The sequence below is a fragment of the Gymnodraco acuticeps genome, unplaced genomic scaffold (genome assembly GCF_902827175.1).
Source record: "Gymnodraco acuticeps unplaced genomic scaffold, fGymAcu1.1, whole genome shotgun sequence".
In the NCBI taxonomy this organism is placed as follows: Eukaryota; Metazoa; Chordata; class Actinopteri; order Perciformes; family Bathydraconidae; genus Gymnodraco; species Gymnodraco acuticeps.
In genome coordinates, this window is record NW_022989749.1 from 99,576 (window position 1) to 126,714 (window position 27,139).

Consider the following 27,139-nt stretch of genomic DNA (forward strand, 5'->3'; position numbering starts at 1 on the left):
TGTACGGCAGCACATCTAGCTGAATAATTGATTAAGAAGCAGTTGAATCCCACTGCAGAGGATCTGGGTAGCACCATGTGTTCTCAATGGATTTGAACGCTTCCATCCTGCCCCCATCCTCCAACCTTTCATTCCTTGTTAGGTGCTGTACTCTGAAAGGAACTTCTGTCACTGCAATGTGTCAGGGTGAGATGAGAAGACGAGGGCAGTCGGCTAGGTAGGCCACGGGGGGTGGGGGGGGGGGAGTGCTGAAGCCTTGGCCCCCATGTATGAAGCCATGCTCAAGTCCCTGGCGAACACCCAGCCTGACATCTGATTACCCCCAGCCTGGTGAGAGGCTTCTGTGAAATGAGTCAGACGAAGGTCATAGATAAAAGAAACGTTTGATCAGAGCTCCGGCGGACTGCCCCTAATGTACACCCTTACATAAATATTGACTAGATTTGGAGGGCCATGTAAATTGTCCAGTGGTACAAAAGCAGGGAGATAGCTGCAGCATGTGTGAAGGAGTCCTCCGGGCATTGAACATGTTTGAAAGTGTTGACTTTCATCACTTGATGAATCACTCGCACTTCAAAGGAATCCCGTGATAATGAACTGTGTTTGCTCACTTGAATGGATGTGTAACATACATGCTGATGTCCACAGTTTTCATACAGCCGCGGGCGACACGACTGCACTCATTTAACACTTTCGCAAATGGAAAGTGATGGATGAGAAAGGCATTTGTCTAGACACATTTTGAAGGAGCCTTCAAAAGGTTGGCTCAAGTAAGGATTTGTATATTTGTCTAAAAAAACCTGCCTGATGACTCTTTGACAAATTAGGTTGTGTAAACAAACTAAGTAAGCCAGTGAGCGGCAATGTTCTCACTTCTGGAATGTTCTGCCTGAGAAGAGCTTAGTCTGACGGCGATAGTGGGAGGAAGAAAATCTATTGTCGCCCATGTTTAGCCACTAGTCTTTCAACAAAGGTCGCAAAGTGCAGCCCATTTGGTTCAGATCAGGGAGGTCATGACCCACACAGGGTTTATTTGGACCTTTGCACCAAAATAATCACAGGCCTCTGACTCTGCTGTGACAGACATTAACAGTCTGGAACCACTTCTCTTTCAAAACCCCTACCTGCAACGAGAACTTAGGGGGATAGTCACTGCCACGGACGTTTCCTAATTATTGTTTGAATTATGTGACTTGTGGAAATGTTTCTTGCAGGACACAAAAATGATTTTCTGAGCACAGGAGAGTATATGTCGGTATAATGCGCTGCGGTTGTGGTTAGTGTGCAGGAGCGAGTCGGCTACTTGGAGGGAAGGGACTGGGAGGAGGTCCAGCAGACACAGAAGAGCTTTCATTTTCCTCAACCTATACCTTTATGTATAGACGACGGCTAGACATGTGGTTCTTATTTTCACAGCGAGTTAAACACGCAGTGATAATGTTGGAAAATATTATTGCAACCATCACATCTGGTAGCTTTGTGTGAAAACAAGTTGTGGCGTACAAAAAAAAAGTATCAATTTTAAAATGTTGATCTGGTCCTACACATGTAGGGGTGTGTGTCAAGGGTGGCGTTCCCAATGGCTTTCGGTTCCAGCAGCGGTACTGTTTCAACAGAACTAACGAAAACTCTCCAAAAATCAGATAATAAAAAAGGTCTTGTCTTGATGTGCCAAGGGACAGCTGGGAGAGGGCTAACATTTATTTGGCTCCAATTCAAGGAATTTGATGTTTGGCACCTTGTTTAAATCTCAGTAAGACAACACTATATCTTATCCAGAGAGTCAAGGTTTCCTGAATAAATGTTTTTTCTTCTTAAAACACAAATAGAGATGGGGTTGTGTTCTTTTTCTTTAAGTCATAAGCCCAAAAATAAAGGGCCTTGTATAAGATCCGGTGTGTGTGGAAGCCAAGCCCCGGCAGTCGGCATGCCTTCGCTGAAAGACAGCAGCTGCTGGCCTGATATAGTATAGAGAGCAGAGAGGCCACAGTTTTCAACGAGCCTTGTTCGTTCGCAATCTCCCCCTCGGTAGACAGTCTGGATAGAAAATCAAAGAGGAAGGGATTTCAAAGCCAAACAGATCCTTACCGTTTCACCCTCATTGTGGCCAAATTCTGCCTTATCGACATCGGCTCTGCTTCTGGTGTCTGAATTCCTGAGTGCTCACATTTCCCATCTAGTGTTCTTGTTCTGTTATCGCCAAGAGTGCATGTCCTGGCAGAATAAGGCTACATGATGCCATAAGATATGAAAACAGAAAGAAATAGATATCTGGTGTACATTTAGGTTGCATGTAAGAGATGGCGGGGACCTATTGTTTGCTAGAAAGAGCATAAATCAAGAATTCAAGGATTATGTGGGATATTTCTAACCCTGACAATAAATCATAGCAGATAATCTGAGCAAATGGACACAATCAAAACCAGTCTTCTTTTGGACCATAACCTAGGCTTAAACCCTTTGTGCCATATACATGATTGCATATCAGTTAAACCTGACAAAACTATTTTATAGCATCAGTGAAAGTCCCCTCTGACTTTTACTGGTGCACGCATGAACTGAAACACGTCAGCACTCTGCAGGAGAAAAGGCTCCCTGCTTTATTCTCTCTTGGCTCTCGCAGCCTCCTTCCATTTATTTCCAGGGTGAACTGTCACTGACGAGTGGAGTGTGGAAACTGTAGTGACAAAAAGGGCTAAATATCGTTGTATTTAAAAGTAAGCCCAAGGCAGCCGACAATGGACTTACAAAAGGCCTATTGTCCAGCCAGTGGAGGCATGACGTTGAGAGACATTAGACGATAATGACACTTATTTTTCTTTTCCTGGCCTGCGCTGCCTCTCTGCTTTAAGACTTCTGTTTTCATAAGTTGGCAAAGAGGGAAAATACTCTGGGGGATATCCTTTACCACCTGCACATATCAATCACACATTCGGCCAAGAGCTCCGGTGCGGTACGGAGGGCAGAAGGGGGACATTTGTTTGGATCTCACTCCAAGACTCAGACAAAATGGCTGCCACTGTGCGTCCGCTGGCATACCTCTGATTAAATGCTGCATATTCCTGCTGAGGCTCTAATCAAAGCACCCCTCTGTTAGCGGGGACTAAAGGTATCTTTATTGACACCTTGGCGTTGACCTTGGCACAGGCTCTGTGCTCTCAGCCGGTGGTCCTGGGCTTCTCCTGAGCCTGCCAGTTATTTTCTCTGCCTAAGCACTATCGTATGACATGATCATTTTGATGAGAGGACAAGTGAATGGGAGAGAGAAGTTATTTAACATGTGTTTTTGATTAAGCAGTTTAATAAAACTGCAGTCTCATGCCGAAATACCGAAAGTCAGCTATTCACAGGTGGGCTATGAAAAGTGTTATTCAAAATTATAGTAGCTTCTTTCAAGCTATGTCCAACAAAATTCAGTGATGCGAGAGGCTATGTTCTTTTTACTGATTGCTTAGTAATAAAGAACATGTGGCATATATCACTGAATATATGCAGGTTGAATTCGAAGGAAGAGAAGTAAGCACTTGTAGGAAGAGCACCTGTATACATGTATACTCAGAGAAAAGGGAGTATTGCGAGGGAGCCCACTTTACTTCCCTCTATAGAGTAACTCATCATATGAGGGGAGGGAAAAAATAAGACATGAGCGAGGATGTCTGAGGGAGGCACCTGCAGAACATCTCTGTCTGTTTTTCTCCCTACAGTATGCTTGATGGCTGAAAAGCTTGCTCAATGAGCCGGCGACGGCCAGTCCTCCAGGCTGTTTGTCAAAAGGAAAGAGGAAGTCTTGAATGAGGTAGAGAGGTAACACTTGAAAGGGAACATCTCTCTCTGGGGAACTAGAGAAAGGCCAGAGCAAAGCGGCGTAACAGAGACGGAGAACCACGCTGAAGAACAATGTTTTCTATTTGCATACATTTGCATGAGAAAAGGCGGCGCGGCGGCCACCGGTTCCAATAGTTGGCTGGTGAATGGAGGGGAGCTCTAAGACGTCTCCCAAAGAGGTAGGGAGAATGGGAAGATGGTAGAGTGGAAAAAACATTTTGATAAGGGAAACGGTCGCTTCTTAGCTGTGACCCATTAATGCCCATACCTCATAGGCTTGTAGTACCAAGAGCTACTAGCATCTAACGCCATTTAATACAGAGAGTGGGTGTGCTTTCTCATCAATTAAATGCATTTTAAGAACTTAATAGCAATGTCTCTACAGAAATCATGACTCGATAACTCATAGTATAATCCGCAGATCTGGTTGTGAGCAGTTTCCTGTAGGAACTATTTTGTTCTAGTGCATCATCTTGGGTAAAAGGGACAAATAAACTTTTCATATACATATTTTTTTCTGACCCTTGGGCAATCCAAGCAGAATCCCATCAAGTTTCATTATATTTCACAGAAGGCAGATATCTTTACATCCGATATCTACAAAACTCGGCAGATCACACCAAGAATAATCTATATTGATGAATAGAATTACAGGAAAACATATATTTGAGAGTTAGCTGTCCCTTTAAAGTAGAAGAACCAAATGTTTGTGTACTAATTCTGCATGAGTACTATAAATAAAGTCAAGGCACATGTGCAAATGTTCTCTGAAGAAAATGTGTGTTGGTGTATTCCAATTAGCTCACATATTACCAAACATCTGTTCTGTACAGGAGGGACAATTATGTACAGTGATGTCAACCCCGTGTGCTTTGCATCTGTTAAGTCCTAATGGAGCCTTACGAAATGAAACCTAACATCTGTTGGCAGCAATGTTGGTCATAGCCGCAGTTCTGCAGTGTGTACGGGCTGATGAGAGCAGGCTTGTTTCAGACTTGTTCTGAAGGTCAGAGTAGAACTTCGGATGGGAAGGAGTGATTGGAAAAAGTAATGTTTACCTGAACCACAAATGAGAAATAGATTTCAATCAGGAGAAGTACTTTGCATGTCAAAGTCAAAAATGCAAAGCAGGAGAAAGCACGACTTTCGGTCAAAGAGGGGGTTGGATGGACCTTCCACACTGCAAGAGTCTTTAAGTTACCGATATCATCCTTTCAAATATTCTTTGATTTGGCTACATCTTTATCTAATTTTGATCTGAAATGCCTACTTGAGGCCCAAACTCACTTTTCTGGTCAGATTTATTTGCATTAGTGTACTATACAGCTGAAAGGGCTGCATAGCTCACTAGGGCACATTCATCATGGGTGTCGCCTGCTCTACGGTGAAGACAGCAACTTGAGGCGTGTGCCCTTGCCTTGCTTCGAATGTAAAGTACCTGAATGCTAGGAAGCAGAAAGCATTAATTCTAAAATCAATAGCTCTGAGCCGGCATTACTTTTTTTTACCCTGTTGATTGTTGATAGTCAGTCTTTCATCTCCTTAAGCTTACGGGAACAATTAAGTTTCATGATTTTAGAAGTCCCGTTAGTGCTTCAGAACAGAATGAATTGCGACCTTAAGGGCTGACAGAGTTAGGGAAGCGTAGGAAAGAGCTACTGTATATGATTAACAGCAAGCGGAGATTAACGTCACACAGAGCTGTGGGTAAAGAAATGAAGACCACTTCATCATTTCACTGGAGCAAAAACTGCAATGGTTCCATCGGAGATGAAGACTAGTATATTCGGGCATTTTGATTGATGAGGGAATTCTTAAGCCTATAATCTGCTGAGGGGACCAAAGTTGGATCCTACAATGCCTCACAAAACCATGTCTAAATCACTGTCAGCCTATAGCCATTTCCGTAGAAACAAATACACGTGCCAAAGCGTCTGACTGCCGCCAACTATAGTGAGGGATGGAATCTGTGTAATAAAAACAGGAAAGTCCCTCTGTGCATCACCGTAATGCTGGCACCGGTCATAAAACAGACTCACGAGAATCCAGTTGTTGTGTCAAAAGAGATATGACTGTAGGTGTTCTCTAACTGACTTTCAGGTTTTTTTGTAATCTTATAAAATGTACCAACAACAACAACAACTCCATAACCAGAGCAGCATGCATGTCAACATCTTGTGATTTATTTGGCCACATAGCTGGCAGCCTGTTCCTCCACTTAATTGATTTCCCATCATGGAACATACTCTCAATCACCAGCCCCCAGTTAGTTGTTATGTTGGCCAAATTGCCGTTATCCATGAGCTCTCTGTGGAATAAACTACATCCATATACCCTAGTTTATTTGACTAAAGCACCATAGTGAAGTATTTTACTGTCTAGAGTCATTTATGCAGTCTGTCCCTAACGCTCAGACAGAAATGAGGAAGTAAGGCCTTCAGGATTTCTGTCTCCTCTGCAGCAGGAACCCATGAACACAGATTTAATATGTCTTTAAATATAGAAGCATAGGAGTTTTAACCTGTGGTCTACACAATGGGAATACATCTGGTAAAGACTGTCAACACTTTTATTAAGCTGCTAGTTTTAGGACTTTGCCACAGTTTTCCATTTCTGTCATGTTCCCTGGTGAAGTTCCTTCTGTGTTCATGTTGAATATTGAGAAAGCTACATTGAAATACTGAGTTATCTTTGGTACAGTTGAACAGAAATCTGCCATGGGACTCAAGAGTAGCACTGACATGTTAAACTATCGCAGAGTATCTCTACCCTGATCTTCAGATTGTTTGTTGTTCAGAACAATCTGAGAAGCTGTCCTTGGTAACCTTCTGAAAAGAAAAAAAAACACTTCCAGAAAAGACTTCTGCCATGATTGAATCTGTCTATCAGCTTCTATCAAAGACTTAGTTCAACCAATCTGACCTCTTCTTTAAATGAAGGAATGCACTAGAGTTCAGATAAACCGATGCTAATGCAGAATCTATTTGTCGCACATGCTGATTGGTCACAAATGCATTACTTGAAGCTGGACTAGATTGATTTTCATGTGATCTGATGATATCATTAGCATAAGGTGTCATGCAAGGTCAGAGTATCCCAGTCTCACATCACTCCCACCCTCATCCACCTACACTGGTTGCCGGTCAAGTCCCGCATATCCTACAAAATCCTCCTCCTTACCTACAAATCCCTCCATGCCCTTGCCCCCCAGTACCTATCGGACATCCTTCACCCACATGCCCCACCCCGGAACCTGCGGTCCTCAGACTCTGGCCTGCTTACCACCCCCCGCACCAAACTGCGAACCTACGGGGACAGAGCCTTCAGTGTGGCAGCCCCCACCCTCTGGAACGCTCTCCCTGCGGAGATACGCAACATCCCCACACTTGAAGCCTTCAAAAGGGCCCTCAAGTCCCATCTGTTTGCCAAGGCTTTCGGCCCCTAAATCGATCTGTTGTTCTGTTTGTCTGTCTTTTGTTTTGTTATGTTTGTCTTTGCACTATTACTTGTGAAGCGACCTTGGGTCCCCTGAAAGGCGCTATAGAAATCGAAGCTATTATTATTATTATTATATAGGGTTCCTTGGTATGGTGAAAGAGTGGTGTCAATCCTCGAGAGAGATACCGGAATTTAGTATATTCGTATTTAAAATACACATTGAAATAGTAGAGGTAACCGTATATCGAACTACGCCATGCCAACATTCACATGAGAACTTAAATTCTCTACTTGAAACCTCAAAGCACATTTAATAGCTTTCAAAGGTTGTCAGGATTGGAGCCAACATGACAAACAGTCCTTAAAGTGCTCTGAAAATGTCATGACAATTTGGCAAACTATTCACTCATGAAGTGTACATTTTAAGAACTACTTAATGGAAGCTTAGGTGATATTGTTGAGTCAAATAATGTTCTAAGGTTAAGATTTACTTAAAAGTAATTTGACCACTTGCTCTACTTGTTCCATGGAAAATCTGAGGTACTTCTCATATGTCTTCTTGTAATTGTTATGTAGATCTTAAATTGATCATAGGATGAAACGGCAAGAGACTCACTTTTTGTTATTAACTGAATGTCAATCTATTCATGTTAAAAAAATGCTTCAAACTTTGTGTGGCAGTAATTTAACCAGATGGAAACCCACTGTCTTTTCCAGAGAGAGAAAGTGTGAGAGAGAGGGAGAGGGAGAAAGGGAGAGAGGGAGTGGGCGGTCATTAACATGCTGCCGTCAAGATACATTTCAGAGGGGCACTGGGAGGAAACGACGGGCCATTACAGCCCAACTAAGGGTCTGTTAATCAGCTTATTAGGGTTTAATTGAGGGTAGTTAATTAGGAGTCGGTGGGTAGTCTGTGCTTGGGGGCCAGGCTGACATGAGAAGCAGCTGGAAGAGCAACCTGAGACGATTGTTACTGATCCATTTACGCAAGGACAGTGATTGACTGGCAGGAAAATGTGCCTTAATTACACCTGTCTATTTCTGCCCTCTCTAGACCTTTTAGGAGCCGTACATTAACCCAATAGCTCCAGAGAACAAGGGGGCAGGAGCGAGACTTTGTTGGAGCAGAGCAAACACACTTACAGTAGGCCCAGACTGTACGTCTCCACATAAATCATTAAGCGCACGGACGGCCTTTGAGGACACAAGCTGTTTAAACTGAGTGGAAAATACAAAATGCTGTGTGTGTCGAGCGGGAGAGACACAAAAGCAGCTTTCTGGAGGCAGCGAGGCATAAGCTCAACTCACACCATCTCTAGACTGACACGACTCCACATCTTAGAAAACGTTTCCCCCCTCCCCGTATGGAGCAGTGGAAAACAAAGGTGTGCTTGTCCTCACTTCTTAAAACCAGCTCTGAATAGGGTAGCGGCTACCACCAGAAGCTGATTATGGACTCTTTAAAGTTAGATTTGATTTAATGTCCTGCTCCTGCCTCAGCTGGACCACGGGGCACAGGAATGTGGCTCGTTGCTAGGATTGGCTCGCTTAGCCTGGGGTGGATTCATCGTGTCTATAAGGCCAGACAGGAGAAACAGAGCGGTGCCACATTCAGCTTGCCCATCTGGGGAATAAACACGCTGCCTGCAGAGGGGCCACAATCCAATAAAGAGCCTGACAAAGGCCTGCTTCTTGCCTAAGAATGCCAAACAACATGTGATCCCCCTTAGGGAAATAAATTCTATGTCTGTTCCTCGTAGCCCTCCGGGTCAGAAATAACGCCTGGGGAACTTTTAGCACATGTCCTGCCAACGATGTCATGTGCTGCGACAACTTATTAGTGACAGTGAAGTCCGAACAATCATACGCTTCAGTTGTAATCTGACAGTGTTTTTCCAGGAGGACTCGTGACATGCACCTAAATACACCTTCTGACACGACAACTCTCCAGATTCAATGACACTACATGCGCCAACTAGAATGGCACTCAGAGAGCCTAGATCGATGCCAATGATGCATTCACATGCTCCTCGGATTGTCTGTTTCCCCGAGTTGGGAAGTAGTTTTTCGTTGTATTGTTGAGTCTTAAATTGTAATTTTGAAAGAAGATTTGTTGTATAATTCTTCTAAGGGGATTCGAACAACACCTTGATATCCATTTTCAAGTTGTTGAGACTTGAAGGGCGTTCTTCTTAGTTGGGAAATGTTTTGTGGGTATTTCGACACCACATAATTGCAGCACAAATGCCCCATCTTGCCATTGTAACGAACTCCGTAACTCTGTTATTTCTTGGCCCATGCTACAATCTCCTACCATATTTAACACAAACATTGGGCCAAAGGTTTGTCCATAATCCTGCTGACAGACAAACAGAGCCGAAAACTTAACCTCCTTGGCGGAGGTAATAATAACAGTCAGTAACAGTGAACTAATCAAGTATACAATTTCATTCAGGGCTTAAACACACTGACAGTGTAAAACTATCCTTGAGCACATTGTACAGCATGCCATGTAATGCATAGAGAACATTAGGGAACACTTACTGAATCAGCTATAATGAAACTAACCTTTCTGTCATCAGGATTTTATTTGGAATTTCCAAAGGAAACATTAATGCAGCTAAAATGCAGCAAAGGGCGGCGTTTCTGCTTCCAATTCCTCCCTAAATTGTTCAGTAATCTTACTTGGCTTGCATCGCTGGCCCTGACACTGAAAAAGGAATAATGGCTTATTGACACGCATGCTTCGGACCCACCTCAAACGCAGCTCACTTCACATTTCTGTCAGTCACTGCTAAGTGCTATCTGGCTGGGGCTTGACACTTAAGTAACTGTGGGGTGTTTAGTGGCTCACTGTGGGTTACCTCGCAACTCTTACAGCTAGTGACAAGTAAGAGATTGCATATGTGCATCTTCAAGGGGTGTCACTTTGAAATATAGACGTGAAATCACTCTTGGCAGTTTAGGATCAAATGTATTCATTGGAGTACAAAGTCGTTTTTCTCATGTTTTAAACATCTACAATGGAGTTAACTTTAGCCACCCATTGATACTTTGGTAATTAGTATAAGCTGCAGCAATAAGGCCATGGGAACAGGTTGTGTCAAACACAATAAAGCTGATAAGGATGTAGTGAGTTACAAAGTCTCAGGACGAAGGTTCAATTTTCATATTCTTTGCCAATAAATAATACAGTGCTGTTTTAAGAGCAGCCTATTTTGCATTTCAGAAAAGCTTGATTGTGACCCTTGGCAATTCTCCACCACATTCCTACTGCTCAAGCTAATCACCCTAAAACAAATCATTATGCATCTCAAACAGATTCAATGAGCAGGGGTTGCTGGCAGCTAATCCAACTTGCATTACACTTTCCCAGCACAAATATTCCTTCTATTTTTGGTCCATGCATTACAAGGGGTTAGGGTTGTATCAAGCAAGGCAAGGCACGTTTATTTAGAGCACCTTTCCGCACAGGGCAACCCAAAGTGCTTTACAAAATAAGACAAAAGACATTTAAGAACAGTATACAGATGAAGCACATTATAAAAAGGCATTTTAAAAACAAGCATTTAAAAAGCAAAGATAATAAAAAAAACACAACAGGTATAAAATACATGGATAAAAAGCCATACTGCAGTTAAAATGTGAACAACTCATCCAAATGCAGCGTCAAAACGTTTTTAGTCTCGATTTAAAAATATCAACAGTTGCAGCTGACCTGCAGGATTCAGGGAGTGTGTTCCAGATGGTCGGGGCATAACAACTAAATGCTGCTTCTCCTTGTTTAGTTCTGACTCTTGTAGCAGAGAGCAGACCCGTCCCAGCAGACCTGAGACTCCTGGATGGTTCATATTTTAGCAGGAGCTCGTTAATATAAGTTGGTCCTAAACCATTTAGTGCTTTAAAAACCAGCAATACTACTTTAAAATCATGAATGAAAAGGTTTTTCTATAAATTCTACCTTTTATCCAGAGAATATATGCATGCAAACATTGTCTTAGCAGGGGCACATTCCTTCCCTCACCTCCATCCAAAAACAACCTCCATATTCCAACTGGCTGCTCCCGATGTCAGTTTATTTTAAAGTACTTGTTTCCGTTCACCCTCTGCGACCTAAGAATGTTTGCTGAGGATTTACAAGGCGACGTTAACAACAGCAGCCCAGGCGTCTCCATTCTCTTCCTATTTTCACACTCGAAAGCCTGCACCGAAAACATCCCCTTCGCTTTAAAAGTTCAGGCACGCTCGTTCGGGGATTGTGACATTGGCTTTGCATTGCACAATCAAAGAGGCCTAAGGGAAGTGGAAGGTCAGGATTTTTCCAGTATTGCTCATTGTGTAGAGACATTGGTGGCAAAAAGATGGGATTACATACATACGTAAACACTTGACTTTCTAAATAACATGTCAATCAGCTGTGTGAAAACCAGAGCTGAAGAGCAGAGGCCCTTTTTCCACAGCGATCCCCTCGTAGCTCTGAATCAGAACTTATTTATGAAATCCCGGCGGCAAACACCGGCAGCAGATCCTGACCACAGTGCTAAGAGTTTTCAGCATGCAGAGGGGCGAGCGAAAGCAAACACGGCTCCAGGTTTTTATGAGAAAAAAGTCCGGTTGAACAAGGAGGCATTCATGTGCTGATTCATACCAGCCTATAGCTCAGTGAGAGGACAGCCATCTGCTATCACACTCCCCCGCTAAGAGCCTGTTATAGAAGGACGAGCCGTGGATCATCATGTACATGTGACATCCATATAAACTTACTGGAACTAACACCTCTACTACAGGAAGAGAAAACAGCTCAGTTTTTTCTGCCTCCTCAGGTGAACTTGCTCTTCACCGCTCCATGTAATATGATTGTTCTGTAACAGAGCGGTTGATCCCCCGCAGCGGGGTAATGCTATGGCTTGTGAGGGCTGTCGAAAAGATTGCCTCTGTAAGTCAGATTTCACCTGTGAGGGAACAAAGGAAGAACTTGCCTGTCTACTGCAATGTCAATGAGGGTGGTGATGTGGTGGAGAATGCTAAAAATAACTCATAGTGGTTCATAGTTTTAGCATACTTTATGTTTTCGTAATTCCAGCCCACTCTCCACTCTATTTAACCTTTATGCCGCAACAATAACGTTTTTTTTTACGCTATGAACAGACAAAAGTAAAAACTTGTGAACATGTGTGAATAATTAAACTAGCTCATAACATGGCCAGAAACACCAAATGAATGCTAATGGGATAATAAGTCTGTGTCATGTTGTTAGTTTGTTAACCCTAACCCTAAGTCAATGCAGCTTTAATATAAGGAACATTAAAACATACACCTATAAAAAGTACATTTCAACTCAAACCAAGGTGTAAAAGGATTTATTAAAAAGTATACAGTGTGTTTTTTCAAGCTCTCTTTTTGGCAAGAAGTGCTCTGAAGCCGCTGCCTTTTAGAAGTACTGTTGGAGCCAACACCTTAAGGTAAATATGAAAGATTAAAAGGAAAAACTTAAGAGCTGAAGAGCTGATTGAAGCTTACTTTTTAGATTCAGGGTATATGCAGGAATCCTGAAGTCAAATGTAATTCCTTTTAAGATCTTTTTTAAGACCCTTTCCACACATTTTAAGACCTCATCGCCACTTGGAGTTTTAACCGGTTACCTTGGCGACACTCTACCTCACATTTACTATATACAGTATTGATTGTCCTTCCTCCTTATCTTCCAACCATTTGGACGCAAACTTGCATTTCCCCATAACGATGTTGCTTAGCAACCGGCGTAAACGGACCTTCGCGCGCTATCAAGCAGTGAGCGTGCGATGTCCTGTTCAGATGACGTCAAACCCAACGGGATGCCATAAATAAACTACACAGAATCACACTATACACCTACGCAATGATTACATTCAGGCAGACTGTAGAATACAACCTCTTTGGACAATTTATATACTTATTGGAAACAAGCTACAAAATGTAACACCTTGGAAAATGCCGTTTAATAATTTTTAATAGCCTTAATTTTCGCTAAATTGATTTATCAACTTTTAATACTTTTTACGACCCCGCGGACCCCCTGAGATTGCACATAACGATTACTCCATTCATTGCCTTGTTGATCAATTGTTTCCAGGTTTGGTCATTTATTTGGGAATCAATTTGTCATCAACAAACATCTCACTATTTGATCTCAGGTTTTGCCCTTTAATGACTGTTTATGAGGTTTTGGACTAAATTGAAAAACAAGATTTGGTTCATGGATCTTTTTAGACATCCTAAAAGCACCTATTTTTAAAGGTGTACCTTGAAAATATAGCTTCTGCAAAGATCATTAAACGTGTACTAAAACTTGTCCTATAGATATGTGTGAATGCCACTGATGCCAAATCCTACTTCATGAGATTTGATCAGATTTAAAGGCTTCAGCGTTTCCACACAGGATGCTGGAGAAGTTGTTTTTACGATCTGTTGGTTTCAACCGACAAGTTAAAAACATGAAACTGCCTTTTGGCGCTCAGGATTAAATTCCTTTGATTCACCACTGAGAGTTCACAGCCCCAATGGCCCGAGGTTAAAGATGCAACCTGCACAATCGCAAACATGTGACGTTGAATTTCTTATTGTGGTCTGAAGAAACCATGACATGGAACCTTTGTTTGACCCAGCGAACAAAGAATGAGTCTTCGTAATGTGCTATCAGGTTTCCCATCCAAAGTGGAACAGCAACTCTGAACTGCCTATTTCTATTTCAATGGTTGGATGATTTATTATGATGCCATTTGTCAAATAATCTCTCACCTCTTGAAAAGAAAAGGTCACTTAATAGGGTGCTTTGCTAGCTCCTTAGGCTCTTTCCCTCCTTTCAGTTCATGTGTTCTGTTCATTGGTGGGATTTTCTGACTTCACCCACAATGGCCACACACACACACACACACACACACACACACACACACACACACACACACACACACACACACACACACACACACACACACACACACACACACACACACACACACACACACACACACACACACACACACACACACACACACACACACACACACACACACACACACACACACACACACACACACACACACACACACACACACACACACACACACACACACACACACACACACACACCACACACACACACACACACACACACACACACACACACACACACACACACCACACACACACACACACACACACACACACACACACACACACACACACACACACACACACACACACACACACACACACACACACACACACACACACACACACACACACACACACAGTGATACAGGGTGAATGGCCATCCCAACACAAAATCATACACAAGATATCTTCTTAAGTAACTAAATACAGCAACATCTGGCCCGTTAATATGATTCCCAAACCTTCACACACGCCTTGGCAAACCCATGGAAGAACACTCATAAAAACAGACACAGCAGATGCATTGCAAAAGACACACACTCAAGTGCCACGTTCATGTGACATGAGCTAATGTCTCTTCGCTCATCAGCTTGTGGCCCACTCAGAGTCTCTTGTTGACCTCAAGTCACCAGAATAGCCCGTTCAACCTGCCCTTTGTTGAGGGATCTCAGGTTGCAGAAAGCTTAAAGCCACTTGATTGTGATACTGCAAGTGATTATACCTGAGGACTAACATGTCACATCTTGGTTATGGTTTTGCCGTACTTACAACCACATTATTTAGAGCCGTGGCATGAGGCTTGTGCCAGAGTGCTTGTGGCGTTTTTGCCTGAATGACAGGATAGAGTGATCAACTTGGTCCAGATGTCGAAGTCTTCTTTTCTTGTAAACAAATATGTCCGTCTGGTTAAAAAGCTCCGGGGCAATTTCACTGAGGTTTGACAATAAAGCCTGCGACAAACCATATTTGTCATCTTGCGGCAGGCGGTGATACACATTCGTAATGCACATAAACATCTCCGCTCAATGAAGCCATTGTGTGGGATTCTGCTTGACAACTGTTCTATAAAAGCAACCTTTGTGATGCAGAGTTCTCAACGCATCCCTCAAGTTGACCTCAGGGTGAGCCGACCTTTCCACAAGAGATTCTGTTTAAAGGCGAGAGGAGGATCCTACATGGCAGCTCTGTCATAATGGATTTGTCAGCTAGGAAGCGAACACAGGGCTCTTTTTCACTCGGCAAAAACCAAAGACAGACAGCTTCGCCTCAATCTGCAGCGATGCCCCACTTAACAAAGCCTTTGCCTGAGTGTTGATTGATAGAAGTATCAGTTGAAACATTTACTGTCAGCAGGATTGAGCTGAAATAAAAGGCCAAAATATATATTCACCGCGTCACATTTGCTGCTTTCCGCTGGAGTTTAATTTTCTAAAGTCACAGGAACATAAATATTGCCTCCTTGCTGTCGTCATCTTTATAAGGTAGACGGCAGCTGTCACATAATCCAACCTCCCTATCTCCAGCACATCGACTTCCTCCATATGAAACACATACCTCTATTATTCTGTCGTGGATTTGAAGGCCTTCTTCCTTGTCCGCCGGTCCTTCCTCGATGATCTTGGATACAAAGATCCCTTCATTTGAAGTGCTGTCATTGTCGTCCTGTGAGAATACATTTAAATTAATGTCTTGCCAATAAAAAAAACGCACAGTGCTACGATTGTAAGAGGATAGTGGTGTACATACACATTTCTCATAAAATCTGAAACAAATCCCAATAAATCTCTCAATAAAAAGTTGCACGCTACTTCTTAAAACCCTGGAAACATTGAGCAGTTGCCGCCACCAGAAAAGGAAGAATTGTTTGTCTTTAAGTGAAGTTGAAGAATCCCCTGAAACTTTTACCAACTCAATAAAATGTAATTGAATAGCAGTTTTTTCTGAAGTCATTTAAAAAAACTTCTCGGATCAATCGTCATATTTAGCTGCAAACTATTTCCAGGAAGTAAGGCTGCGTGATATAAAGGACATTTTGCAATAACGATATATGACCTGCAACCAACACAATATTGTTATGGCTAAAATACCACAAAATGACTTCCGACATACCTTAATGGAACAAATGACACATGTATTTAATACCATTGAACTGAACACAAAAGGCACCAAAACAATTTTGGTAGTTCAATTTTTAAGTGAAGTTTTCTACTGAAAATGTATTTCAACTAACTTATGACTGAGTGCAAAATCCCACTTTTGGGGATAAACAAAATGCAATGAAAGCCCTAATGGGTCACAAATATTTCATTCCAGAATCTGGGCCAATGTATTCAAATATATCTGAGGGCTAGATACCAGTCGGGGTGAAAGAGAAAAATAAGTCTATTTATAAATGTGGGTGAACTGACCCTTTAACCCTGCCCATGAGTGTTGACTCAAGGGTTAGCTTTAATTTCAGATGCTTCCCAGGCCTGAAGGGACATTTCTGGCCTGCAAAAGGGCATGTGGACATGTTGGATTGATATAAGGTAGATCTGTCGCCATGACCCCAGGGTCAGAGCTAAGACTGCTTACATCTCTATCAGCACTCTCTTTAAAACCAAATGTAAAAACACTCAGTCCTGCAACACAACTGCAATGTAATGGAATACTTCAAGAAACTTTAGAAGTCACAGTGCTAACTCCAATGAATTATTTCAGCTCTGCTTCCTCTCTCAAGAGGCATCATGTACAGTGTTAACGCAGCAATGCTTTGCGACTAATTCGTACTTCTTTGCTTTACAACTAACCCCCTATCTTCAGAGTTGTAGACAAACTAGCCCTTACACAGACCACAGAACCTGGCAGCTGATTGCTCGTACCAAGCCATGCCAGAGTGACAGCCACATGAAACGATGTCAAAGGCTACTGGTATATTAGGTATTTCCATTTTAATGAATAGCTTCATACACAGACTGTTGATTTGAGGCTAGCAGGAAAGCCAAGTATTATATCTGCGCTCTTATGGTTTGGTTTGATACATGGTCCTGTCACAAAAGGTTGCAAATCTAGGAGGCTCCAGTAGAAAACACAGCTTTTTATGTGAAGATCTTTTTATAGTTTCCCGCTATAAAAAGTTTTACTATGATAATCTATGTCGCTGCAGAAAAGTGCGTCACTGTCAGTGAGGAAAAAAAGCCACTGTTCAGTACAGTCCCAATGAAACAGATACGGGAATACCTTTTCAATAGGACTTCAGCTGCAGAAAGAGGCTCCATGTATGGAAGATTTGTAACCAGTGTTGAGGTATTTTCAACCCTTCACTCAGCAGAGCGTGAGGCATCATTAACGACATTCACTTCAGAGCCCCCAGGGCGGAAAAGTGGCCGTGAAAGGTTCAGGCTGGGATAAAAAGACCCTTTCCTCTCCTCTGTGTTTACCTCACCACCAAAATCCCCTCAATTAGAGACAAAACAACTGCGGTCAAAGCCATAATCCCAGATTTAACTCTCATAAAAGTAATTATAGTTTTTTTAATCTGTAATGCCAAATCCGCGAAACCAGACCAATATATAAACACAATAAAACGTAATAGATGCGGTGCATCAATCCACAGACTACAAAACACATGCATGAATGTCAAAGATGTGTACGTCAGTACAGAGAAAGTCTGTGGTGCTTCAAGTATGTGCTATTCATTCCTGCGTTGCTATATGATACTTGGCTGATCACCGGGGGAGATGAAACCTCCAAGACGCTCGGCTTCCAACCTACCGCGCATGGCTTTCCTCCTATGATGTTAAAACCCAGAGATCCGCCCTCACGAAGAAGGACAACCGTCACGCTTTTTGTCTCGCCTTCCTAAAGACAGACAGAGGAGAGACACTTGAACAATGAGATGGTAGGAGGTTATGACATAACAATCCTTGATTAACTCCAGGTGAGCTAGAGAATGATTGAATTTATAGAAGAACAGAGCAGGAAAATGCCATTATCTTATGTATTAAGGATAATAGTGTAACACATTGTATTGAGTTAATTAATGATAGCTCTGCATGAGGTGATCTGAAAGTGTAAAAGTGAGAACTCACATCTTCACTAGGGCTGAAATGAATTGATTTTATATTAAAACTGCAGTTTGAAACAGTGCCACTTTCAAATGTAATGGGCTTAATGATAATACATATTTAACAGCTGCTTCTAAGGTGTAGCAAATTAGGGTTTTACACACTGCTGGCATTTTGCTTGCATATTCTTGGTGTGAGACTGAACTTGTTATTGACCGTTCTCTAGTTAACAATCTGTCTGAGGTCCCGTGTCTGTACGATTAACATTTAGATCGCTAACAATAGCTCTGTAGTTGTTGAGTATGATGAATGGCAGCTAGCGAATTTCATGGTAAAACTGTCCGTCTTATACTATGTGTTAAGTGTATCACTCAAAAAGCTGAGTCTTGACTTCCAGGACTCTATGAAGCAGTTCATAATGTAGGCTAAGTCTGTGAAGCTAAGGCTAGTTTAAGCGCTTACAATGCTAAACTGTCAACAGTATAATTAGGGGTCGTTAGCTGGATATCAAAACACTGTTGGGTGTGACATACCATGGGTTTGTCATTAACCAAGTAGTTGATATTAAATAGAACATCAAAATGATATCCGAATGTTATTGAGAGACCAATGTTATATTAGTAAATGGGATTAATTATTCAGGGTTTCTATGGACGACTCGACAGTTTAACTTAAAGGAGACCTATCATGCTATATTTGAATAATATATTGTAGGGCCATACGTATATAAAAAGGTATATTTATACGTTTTCTTTTTCAAAATACCAAACAGATCATGCATTTTAGCCATGCCTCATTTAGCTCTATTTTGCTCTCCTCCACCCCCTGTCTTTGCATGCGCTGCAGCTGACCTCGCCCCCCTGCAAAGGAGGGGGCCGAGTTAGCCTCATGTTACCATGCTGTTACCATGCCACGGCAACCTCTCATTCCCCTGATTGGTGGAGAGTTGGCCATGTAGGCGGAGCTCCTCGTCACTGACGTCAGACTATTTTCAAATCTGTATCAGATCCGTTAAAGCCCCGTTTTTACAGATTTTGGGCATGGAGAAAAAGAGAGAGGGTTTTCTGACACTTGGTGAGTTCCCTGACACACCGAGGACACATATTCATGTATAAAAGACGTACAAAGGTGCATTTTGCATGATAGGTCCCCTTTAAATGGACATTATTTTCTAAGGACCTAAAGAACAAGAATCTGATATTCAATGAATCTAGACACAAGACAAGTTTGTGATTATGCTTGGTACAAATACCCTTGTTTAAAACTGTAAGCCTCAAATTGAAATTATAATAAATCTAAATGTAATTTCCCAATTCTGCTGGGCTCCAAAAGATAAACAAATTACAAAAGGACAAAACTATTTATTTTTTCTTCTGCATACTGTCAGTAATGAACAATCTCGCAAAAGTAATTATTTGTCGTTTTCAACTATCCATTTCATCCATTCCGTGGCTTTGAACCATAATATTAGTATTTGGCTAATATTGTCAGAAAAATGAAACAATAACTGAATATTTGTTCTCAAATCATTTAGCTTTGGCTTTGGCCACTCCCTGAGGCTCAGCAAGCCGAAAGACCAACAGTGACCATTCAGAAAAGCCCTTCCCTCTCAAAAACTGTTGTCCTTTGTCAATGAATACACCAGAGGACCTCTTACTCAGTGACAACATGACATGAAAACCTCTGGGAAACCAGCACAGTCAGCTCTTAATAGTTGTTTTCCAAGCAGGACTTAAAAGGGAGTTATGAGGAAACATAATTTCAGCTGCCACTCCAGTATGCTGCTACATACTGTAGAGCGGCTAAATATAAAGCTTGGCATGTACAGTGTCCTTACTGCCCTATATTCTAAAAAGACCATCATGTGCATGTCAGGCCATTCGGGAATGTGTGCTCCTGCAATGTGTCACGGCACAGCATTAACGACACATGCCTCCCCATTAGAGAGACTACAGCCGTTACTGTCAACAAGAAAACAGTTGGGCGTCAAGTGAAAACGGATTTGACAAAAAAAGAAGAAACAGGTCCTTCACTGGAGTTAAACTGAATAGCCACAAGCCCTCATAAGAAATTAGAAGAATTTTAAAAGGTTGTCCTCGAGAACCATTAAAATGAACTCGGAGTAATTAAGGAGTGTTTTTTCCACATCTGTGAACACTCTAGCAAGTCTCTAATCCCTAAAAAATGAGGTTAATCTCTTCAGGAGGTTGTGTATTTACTTAAACAAAAAGGTATGCCTGTAGGTGATAAAAAATAACACCACCAAAAAGGCAAAACATGATCACACTGGAACACATGGAAGAGATGCCAAGTAAACATTAACTTTATTGGGAAAAGAAGAACAAGACAGCGAGGAAAGAGAGCAAACTGGCAGAGAAATGTTGGTCTGCTGCTCCCTTGGCACACTCCTCAGCAACAGTCACACTTTCCGAGTCTGTCCTGCATCAAACTGCTTCCCTCAGTCTGCCTCTTAAAACTTATCTTATTATAGTGAAGGTACTGTAATGCAGAACAAAATGTTTCATTGGCCTAGAATTGAAGGGGATACTTCTCACCCCCCAAAACGACCATTATTTATTGCAGTCTTTCCCCTAGGTGTACTGCTTTGGGGGGGTGCTGCCTGAGCGGGGGGGGGGGATATATATATTTTAAATCCTCTGGAGCAGAGAGAGGAGCTGTGGATTATTGTTATTGATCATCAGTGTTTCTTAGGGTCAAAAACACTAAACTCACAACTTAAAATGAAAGCGTTTAGTTTATGTAATAAAAGAGCACATGTTCAATGTGAAAAGTGACATAGATTAGTTGCAATTTGGTGCTATATATATTTAAAAAATAATTATAATTATTTATCTTTTTAAACACCTTGAATTTCAGGGGGGGCGCGGGGCTCCGTTGGCAGCGCCCCTCCAAGACAATGGTAGGGGAAACACTGTATTGCATGCCTGTTTATTGAATGAAGAAAGTCCCATTTATCCAGTCAGATGCTCACTACTTTCCAAGCACATTAATGTTTGCTAGAATTATTTAGACTGCACCAGTTGTTGTGTCTGAGTTTATTAACTGATGTGTTGATATAGTGTAGGCCTAGTTGTTGTTAAAAAAATGTTTATGTTTACTTTGATCCATTAAGATTTGTTGTATTTTTTATTTACCAAGTATCTGAGAATGACAACGTTAACTTAAGGAATGGAAATGGAAAAAGAGGACTCGAATCAAAACACATTTGAGGCGCCTGGGAAGTCCAGTGCTTTGAATCGGCGACGTACACTCAATACAAACTGAGATACTGCAGCGCTGAATCAAAGTGACACAGAGTGGGTAATTGATAAACAAATGATCATGTTGGGATTAAAGTATTCCTTGAAGAAGCAGAAACTCAGTGGCTTGATCATGGTGGTTAATTGATAGCAGTTTGTGTGTGATGATGTGATGGATTTCAAATCGATTAGATCATTAGTGAAGCTAAAGTATGTATAAAAAGGAATCAGCAACCTAATCAATTCCTTTATTTGAAGGTTTACTTTCAAATCAAATGCCCAGAACTCGTGTTTTCAGTGACTTCTCGATAGCTCGATGTGATTTATGACATATTAAATTGGCACCAATGAATATGTGATAACTAATGGGCTACATTATACTGTTAAATTAGGGCTGCTCGATTATGGCAAAAATCATAATCTCGATTATTTGGGTCAATAATTGTAATTGCGATTATTAAATGCGATTATTCATTGACTTTGAAAACATCCATTTATTGGAGAAAACATTTTGAACAGTATATTTTTAACAGTTGATTACCCTGAACTTTAAGTATAATTCAACTGAAAAAAAAATAAAAAATACTAAAATTATCGTTTTATTTCGATTACGTTGTTTTCGTAATCGTTGCAAGCCATAATCGCGATTAAAATACGTTTTATTGAGCAGCCCTATGTTAAATTATTGTAGATTCATGCTTTAGAATTAGACCACAATTAGCCTAATGATTAATCCAATTGAGCCCATGATTTCCCAAATCAATTCAATGTGAGGCTCAATCTGTTTTACGTCTTGTGATTTTGATAGACACTCTTTATCGCATCAAGTACAAACACCGTCATCCACGGCAGCTGAAGAGGAACTCTGTACAAAAACAGAGATGAAACTAAATGGAAAGTGTGAGAGCAATTCTAGCAGCCCTGAAGTGACTCAGAGGAAGATCTGAGCTGCTTTGTTTTGGCTTTGTTTTATTGCTATGGTAGACAAGACATTTAAAAAGTGTCAGGACTATTATTGGAAACTCATGTCAGTAATTCCACATAGCCAGGTCAGCTTGATCTCCTTCAGTCGCTTCCTGGTTATTAAAAGAAGACATTAAAACCCTCCGTCTGGCTCAGGAAGTCCAAGCCGAGAAGCGACGGAGTTGCAAAAACAAACTAAAGTAGGTTGCCCGTAACGATAGACCAGGATTCCCTCTTCCACAGTAAATCGAGGAAGAAACATGTCACAACAAAACTGCACTTTCACCATGGAAATGTACCTTTGTGCAACATGGCTATAGTAACGGATGCACTCCATTTAGCTGTTCCAGGTTCATGGCATTATGAATGCTGGCTCCCTAGCATGGATTCAAAAGAACGGAGCCATTATACATGTCATTAACCTGGGCTTTTCCTGCTTTGACAAATCATGATGTCCCCCATGAGAGAGGCAATGAGTGTCACCAAACCTGATAACATTACTGACACCATAAAAAAAAGGAAGTAATGCTTTTGAGGGGGCTTCAGTAGCAGTCTGCAAGTCGCCCGCCCACCACTGCTAATCCCACTTGTTATGCTCCGTTTCATGTAGCCATGTGTGTTGAGGCTCTCCCACCAAACAAGCCTGCTCTCTGCTTGACTGGACACAATGAATGAGTCTTTCTAAAACTATTTAAATAAAAAAAGGTAGTTTCATCCGACCTGCTCTTTCTCTTATGTGAATGAGTTCTGGAACAATTCCTGCTTTTTTTAATGTACATTTCAGAACAAAGCACTTCTGTTACCTCTCTGAACATACACTGAACATATCTCAGTGGTAGGAGTGGAACACAGCTGTGTTTCAGACCCAGCAAGCCCCTGGATGCCAGCATGAGCGATTTCACCATTTCCCCGGATCGGTGATCTTGATGCGCAATTTGCCATTCTAGCGGAACATGTTTTTCTGGGTATTGAGTTCATAGCGAAGAAATGAAACCACCAAGGGAAAAGAGGACCAAAAAAAAAAGAGAATAGAGGTTTTTGGAAGATGTCACTTAAACAAGATGTGCAGTTGAGTGAGAAATTGAAACTTCAATGACCAAAAGAAGAGAGTTAAAAGGTTGGTTCGGATGTAGGGTTGTATAAGGTCAATAGTGAATGTTTTACCAGTAGATGGCGGTTAGAAAATCCCCAGTTTGAAGGAGCAGACAAAAGTACTAAGCAATGTACTGCGATGGGCACGGGAAGAAGCTAAACATATTTAAGCCACCTTAAAGAAAGGCCCGCCTAAAAAACTTGAGTTCAGAATATTTTCATAGCATTGACGAAAATTGTTATTTTACCTCGCAAAACACTGGAGCTGCTGGTCTGCTGCTGCCTCAATCGGTTAGTTTGCTTGTGTTACCGTGTGACTTTGGTGTTTTAAAGGGAACAGAAACTAACCGTGAGCTATAATAACTGATCAAGGGAGCGGAAGAACAATAACTCTGGTGTCTGGGGGAGTTTTAAGACAGCTTGAATGAAAAGAACAGCTTCAGTTACCAGTCAGAGAGGGCTCTGTGTTTGGTAAAGCGGTGAAAATATAATAAATATAGTATAGAAAATTGCTTTGCATTCATGCCAGTACTAATGTCTGTTTTTCCTAAACTGTAGACGTGCTGACCACCATCTCCTGCACTTCAAAACATCCAGACTTTCGCTTTTAAGAGGTGTAAGTTTAAAGAGCAGTGTCCATGAAGGTTCCCATTCATCCACATTACTTTAGGTAACCCTGTCAGCAGTGTGTGCCCAATCAAAAGCGCCACCTCCTGTTCTTGGACAGATTGTATAACTAAGCCTGATTATTACAGTAGGACCCCTCCCCTCTGCTGATCACAGCAGCAGTGCAACCACCATGCACTAATTCAATTCATTAAGTTACTTATGAACTACTCCATCCTTTATGACGTTGATAATTGGTTGTTACAGGAGGCATTAGGTTTTTTTTTTTATTTGAGCCATAAAACACCCTTACACCAGGGCTCCTGGACCTCAACAGGGGCCCGTTAGCCCACAGATTTAGATACATTATTAACCAGCAGTGACCAGCAGGAAATACTCCACCTTTTATCCATTATCACAGTATCCACAAAAACATGGGGACTTTTAGCTCTTCAAATATGGAAACTGATCTCCACTCTCTTCAACAACACATACAACTTTGGTGCCAGTAACTTTGCTACATCCACGGTTCTAATTTGTCATGATTGTCTCAGGGGGAAAGGGGCTAACACCCGATGACAGAGAGCCTCAAACAAGCATGCTGCGAGGAGGCAATATAACTGCAACCTGGCTCTTGTTGTGTACAGAACTGCAGTAAATATTTGGCCCTCCCCCATTGACTGCCAGCTGGCCACAGGCACAGCTGACATCCATGTTTCAAAAACAGACAGTGAAGAAAAGGCACTGGAGGACTCCTGAACACTTTGAAGGAGGACAATCCCTTAAATCCTCAAATCAAAAGTTCTATTTTCATCTGGGGAGTAGTTCAAAACTACCCAAACAACATGGAAGCCAAGTAAAGGGAAGAGTAAGTCCAAGATAGCAAGCAAACATTTTGAGGAAGATATTTTAAATAAAGTTGGCACAGAAAGGATTAATGAGGAGGAAAATGCAATTTATGCAGAATGAACAATCAGAACCAACAATTTAGAAGTAGGTTGTATTCTTTGTACTTGTATGTGTTTTAAATCAGAATGCAGGTTATCCCTCAGTGACAGGGAGAAAGTAACATTGTACAAGAGGACAAAAGTTGCTTGTACTCCTTAAAAGTAGCCTACCTTGCATGAGAAAGCCACGGTCTTGGTGAGGGAATCGATCCTCTCGCTGTACTCGGTGAATTTCTTCTGATATTTCAGAGCTGTCATCTGCAGCTCGCTGTGCACTTCCGAAAGTTGAGCCAGCAGTGCCTTCTCCCTCTTGTTGGCTTTAATAGTCTGCTGCTTGAACTCTCTATCCAGGCTGATGATTTTGCATTGCAGTGCGCTGTTGTGCGCCTTCAGGGTTCTCAGGCAGCAGTGGCTCTTTAATCTCTGCTCTCTGAGAGTGAGCATCAAGCCGCAGCCGCTCTCGCACAACCCCACCGGTCTGCAGTCGCACGTCTCCCGCATGTGAGCATCCATGTCCCCGAGGCTGAGGACCTCCGTGCATCCTTTATTCCTGCACTTGGCCGGGGTGTAGTCGCACATCTCGGTGTGCTCAGGCAGATGCTGCAGCTTCACCACGGCATCGCAGCCCCTTGCGTGGTTGTCACATTTGATCTCCAGCTTCAGGATGAGGTTTTTCAGGGGCAGGACGTGGTTCAGCTCTTTGGCGGAGATGCGCTGACATTTGACGGGGCAGCTGCTCTGCTGGACTACCCAGGGCAGCACGCAGCCGGAGCAGAAGACGTGACCGCACGGAGTCGTCAACGGGTCCTCCAGCACTTTGTTGCACAAGTTGCATTTAAAATCCGGGTCCACGGTGCCCTTGAAGCGGTCCAGCTCGAATCCCATGGTTTCCGAAAGTCCAAAGCCAAACTTTTTCACTCCCCACCCCCGCTGTTCTGAGTCGGAGCAGTGGGGCGTTTTTAGCTGGTCATTGGTGGAGTGCTCACAGACCGACTACAGGCTCTCCTCACTGTCTAAACTCAACTAATTGACCGAGACTTTTGGTGCGTTCAAGTGCGCCTCGTAAATCTTCTCCGAAAAGTTTTTAAACGTAAAATATAATCACTTGAGTTAATTTTTTAAGAAGACATATACTTGTCGTATAACTTTTAAATACAAAAGACAACATCTGGATGAAGTTGATTGTTTTTAAAAACAATGAAACCGAAAAATAGACATCATAGATTATTATAAAGCTACAGTTGCAGTCTATTCTGCAAAATGTGAACATTATATTTGCTATTAATGACTCTACAGACGTGGTGATAAAAATAACACAATTCAAACTTTCTTAAACGATGTTCATGTGACACAAAGCGGAATAAAAAAATGATTCCAACAGTTCCTGAAGGCAGCATTTTGAGGAGCGAAAGTATGGATGACTTCTTTACCGTAACTACTCTATTAAATGCGCATTTAAGGTTGAGACTTGAGACTATGGTATTATAAAGCTTTTTTAAAGTCTGGGGGCAAATAATTGCAAGTCTCTTCAGTAAGAATGTCACAAAATGATTTTAAAAGAAAAGCCACATTCTGGAAAAAAGTTTAAAAAAATCACATTTAAAAAAGAAAAAGTGACATTTAAAAAAAAAAGAGTCAAATTCTGAGAAAAAAAGGCATATTTAGAAGAAAAAAAGTCTAATTCTGAGAAAAAAGTCTAATTTGAGATGCATTGTGGGACATGTAGTTTATGGGCAACGTGCTTCTGTAAATCATCATGTAACCGTATAATAAACATATAATATTCTTTGCAAGCTCTTGTGGGGCCACAGAAAATGAAGTCACGGGCCGGATTTTGGCCCCCGGGCCTTGAGTTTGACACCCCTACTGTAGAGGGATAACAATGTATTTCAACATTTGAGATAGAGTCTAACATGGAGCCCTATAGTTGTAATCAAATGTTTCCTAGGGATAAACTGCCAAATTCCACAAGGCATAAATGTTATACAAGTCAGACGACAAGACTACTAGATACTTAAAAAACTCGGGG

The 27,139-nt window shown here is 41.8% G+C and overlaps 1 protein-coding gene across 1 annotated transcript in view; it reads right to left on the minus strand.

Annotated features, from left to right (window-relative positions):
• The window catches only part of LOC117535417 (E3 ubiquitin-protein ligase PDZRN3-B-like), a 104,842-nt gene extending 78,728 nt beyond the window's left edge, over positions 1 to 26,114 (minus strand). Inside the window, 3 exon segments of the mRNA XM_034199901.1 lie at positions 15,751 to 15,858; positions 17,950 to 18,036; positions 25,282 to 26,114. Coding sequence (XP_034055792.1) covers positions 15,751 to 15,858; positions 17,950 to 18,036; positions 25,282 to 25,995 — 909 coding nt within the window. The 5' untranslated portion in view covers positions 25,996 to 26,114.
• Positions 26,115 to 27,139: the final 1,025 nt, after the last annotated feature.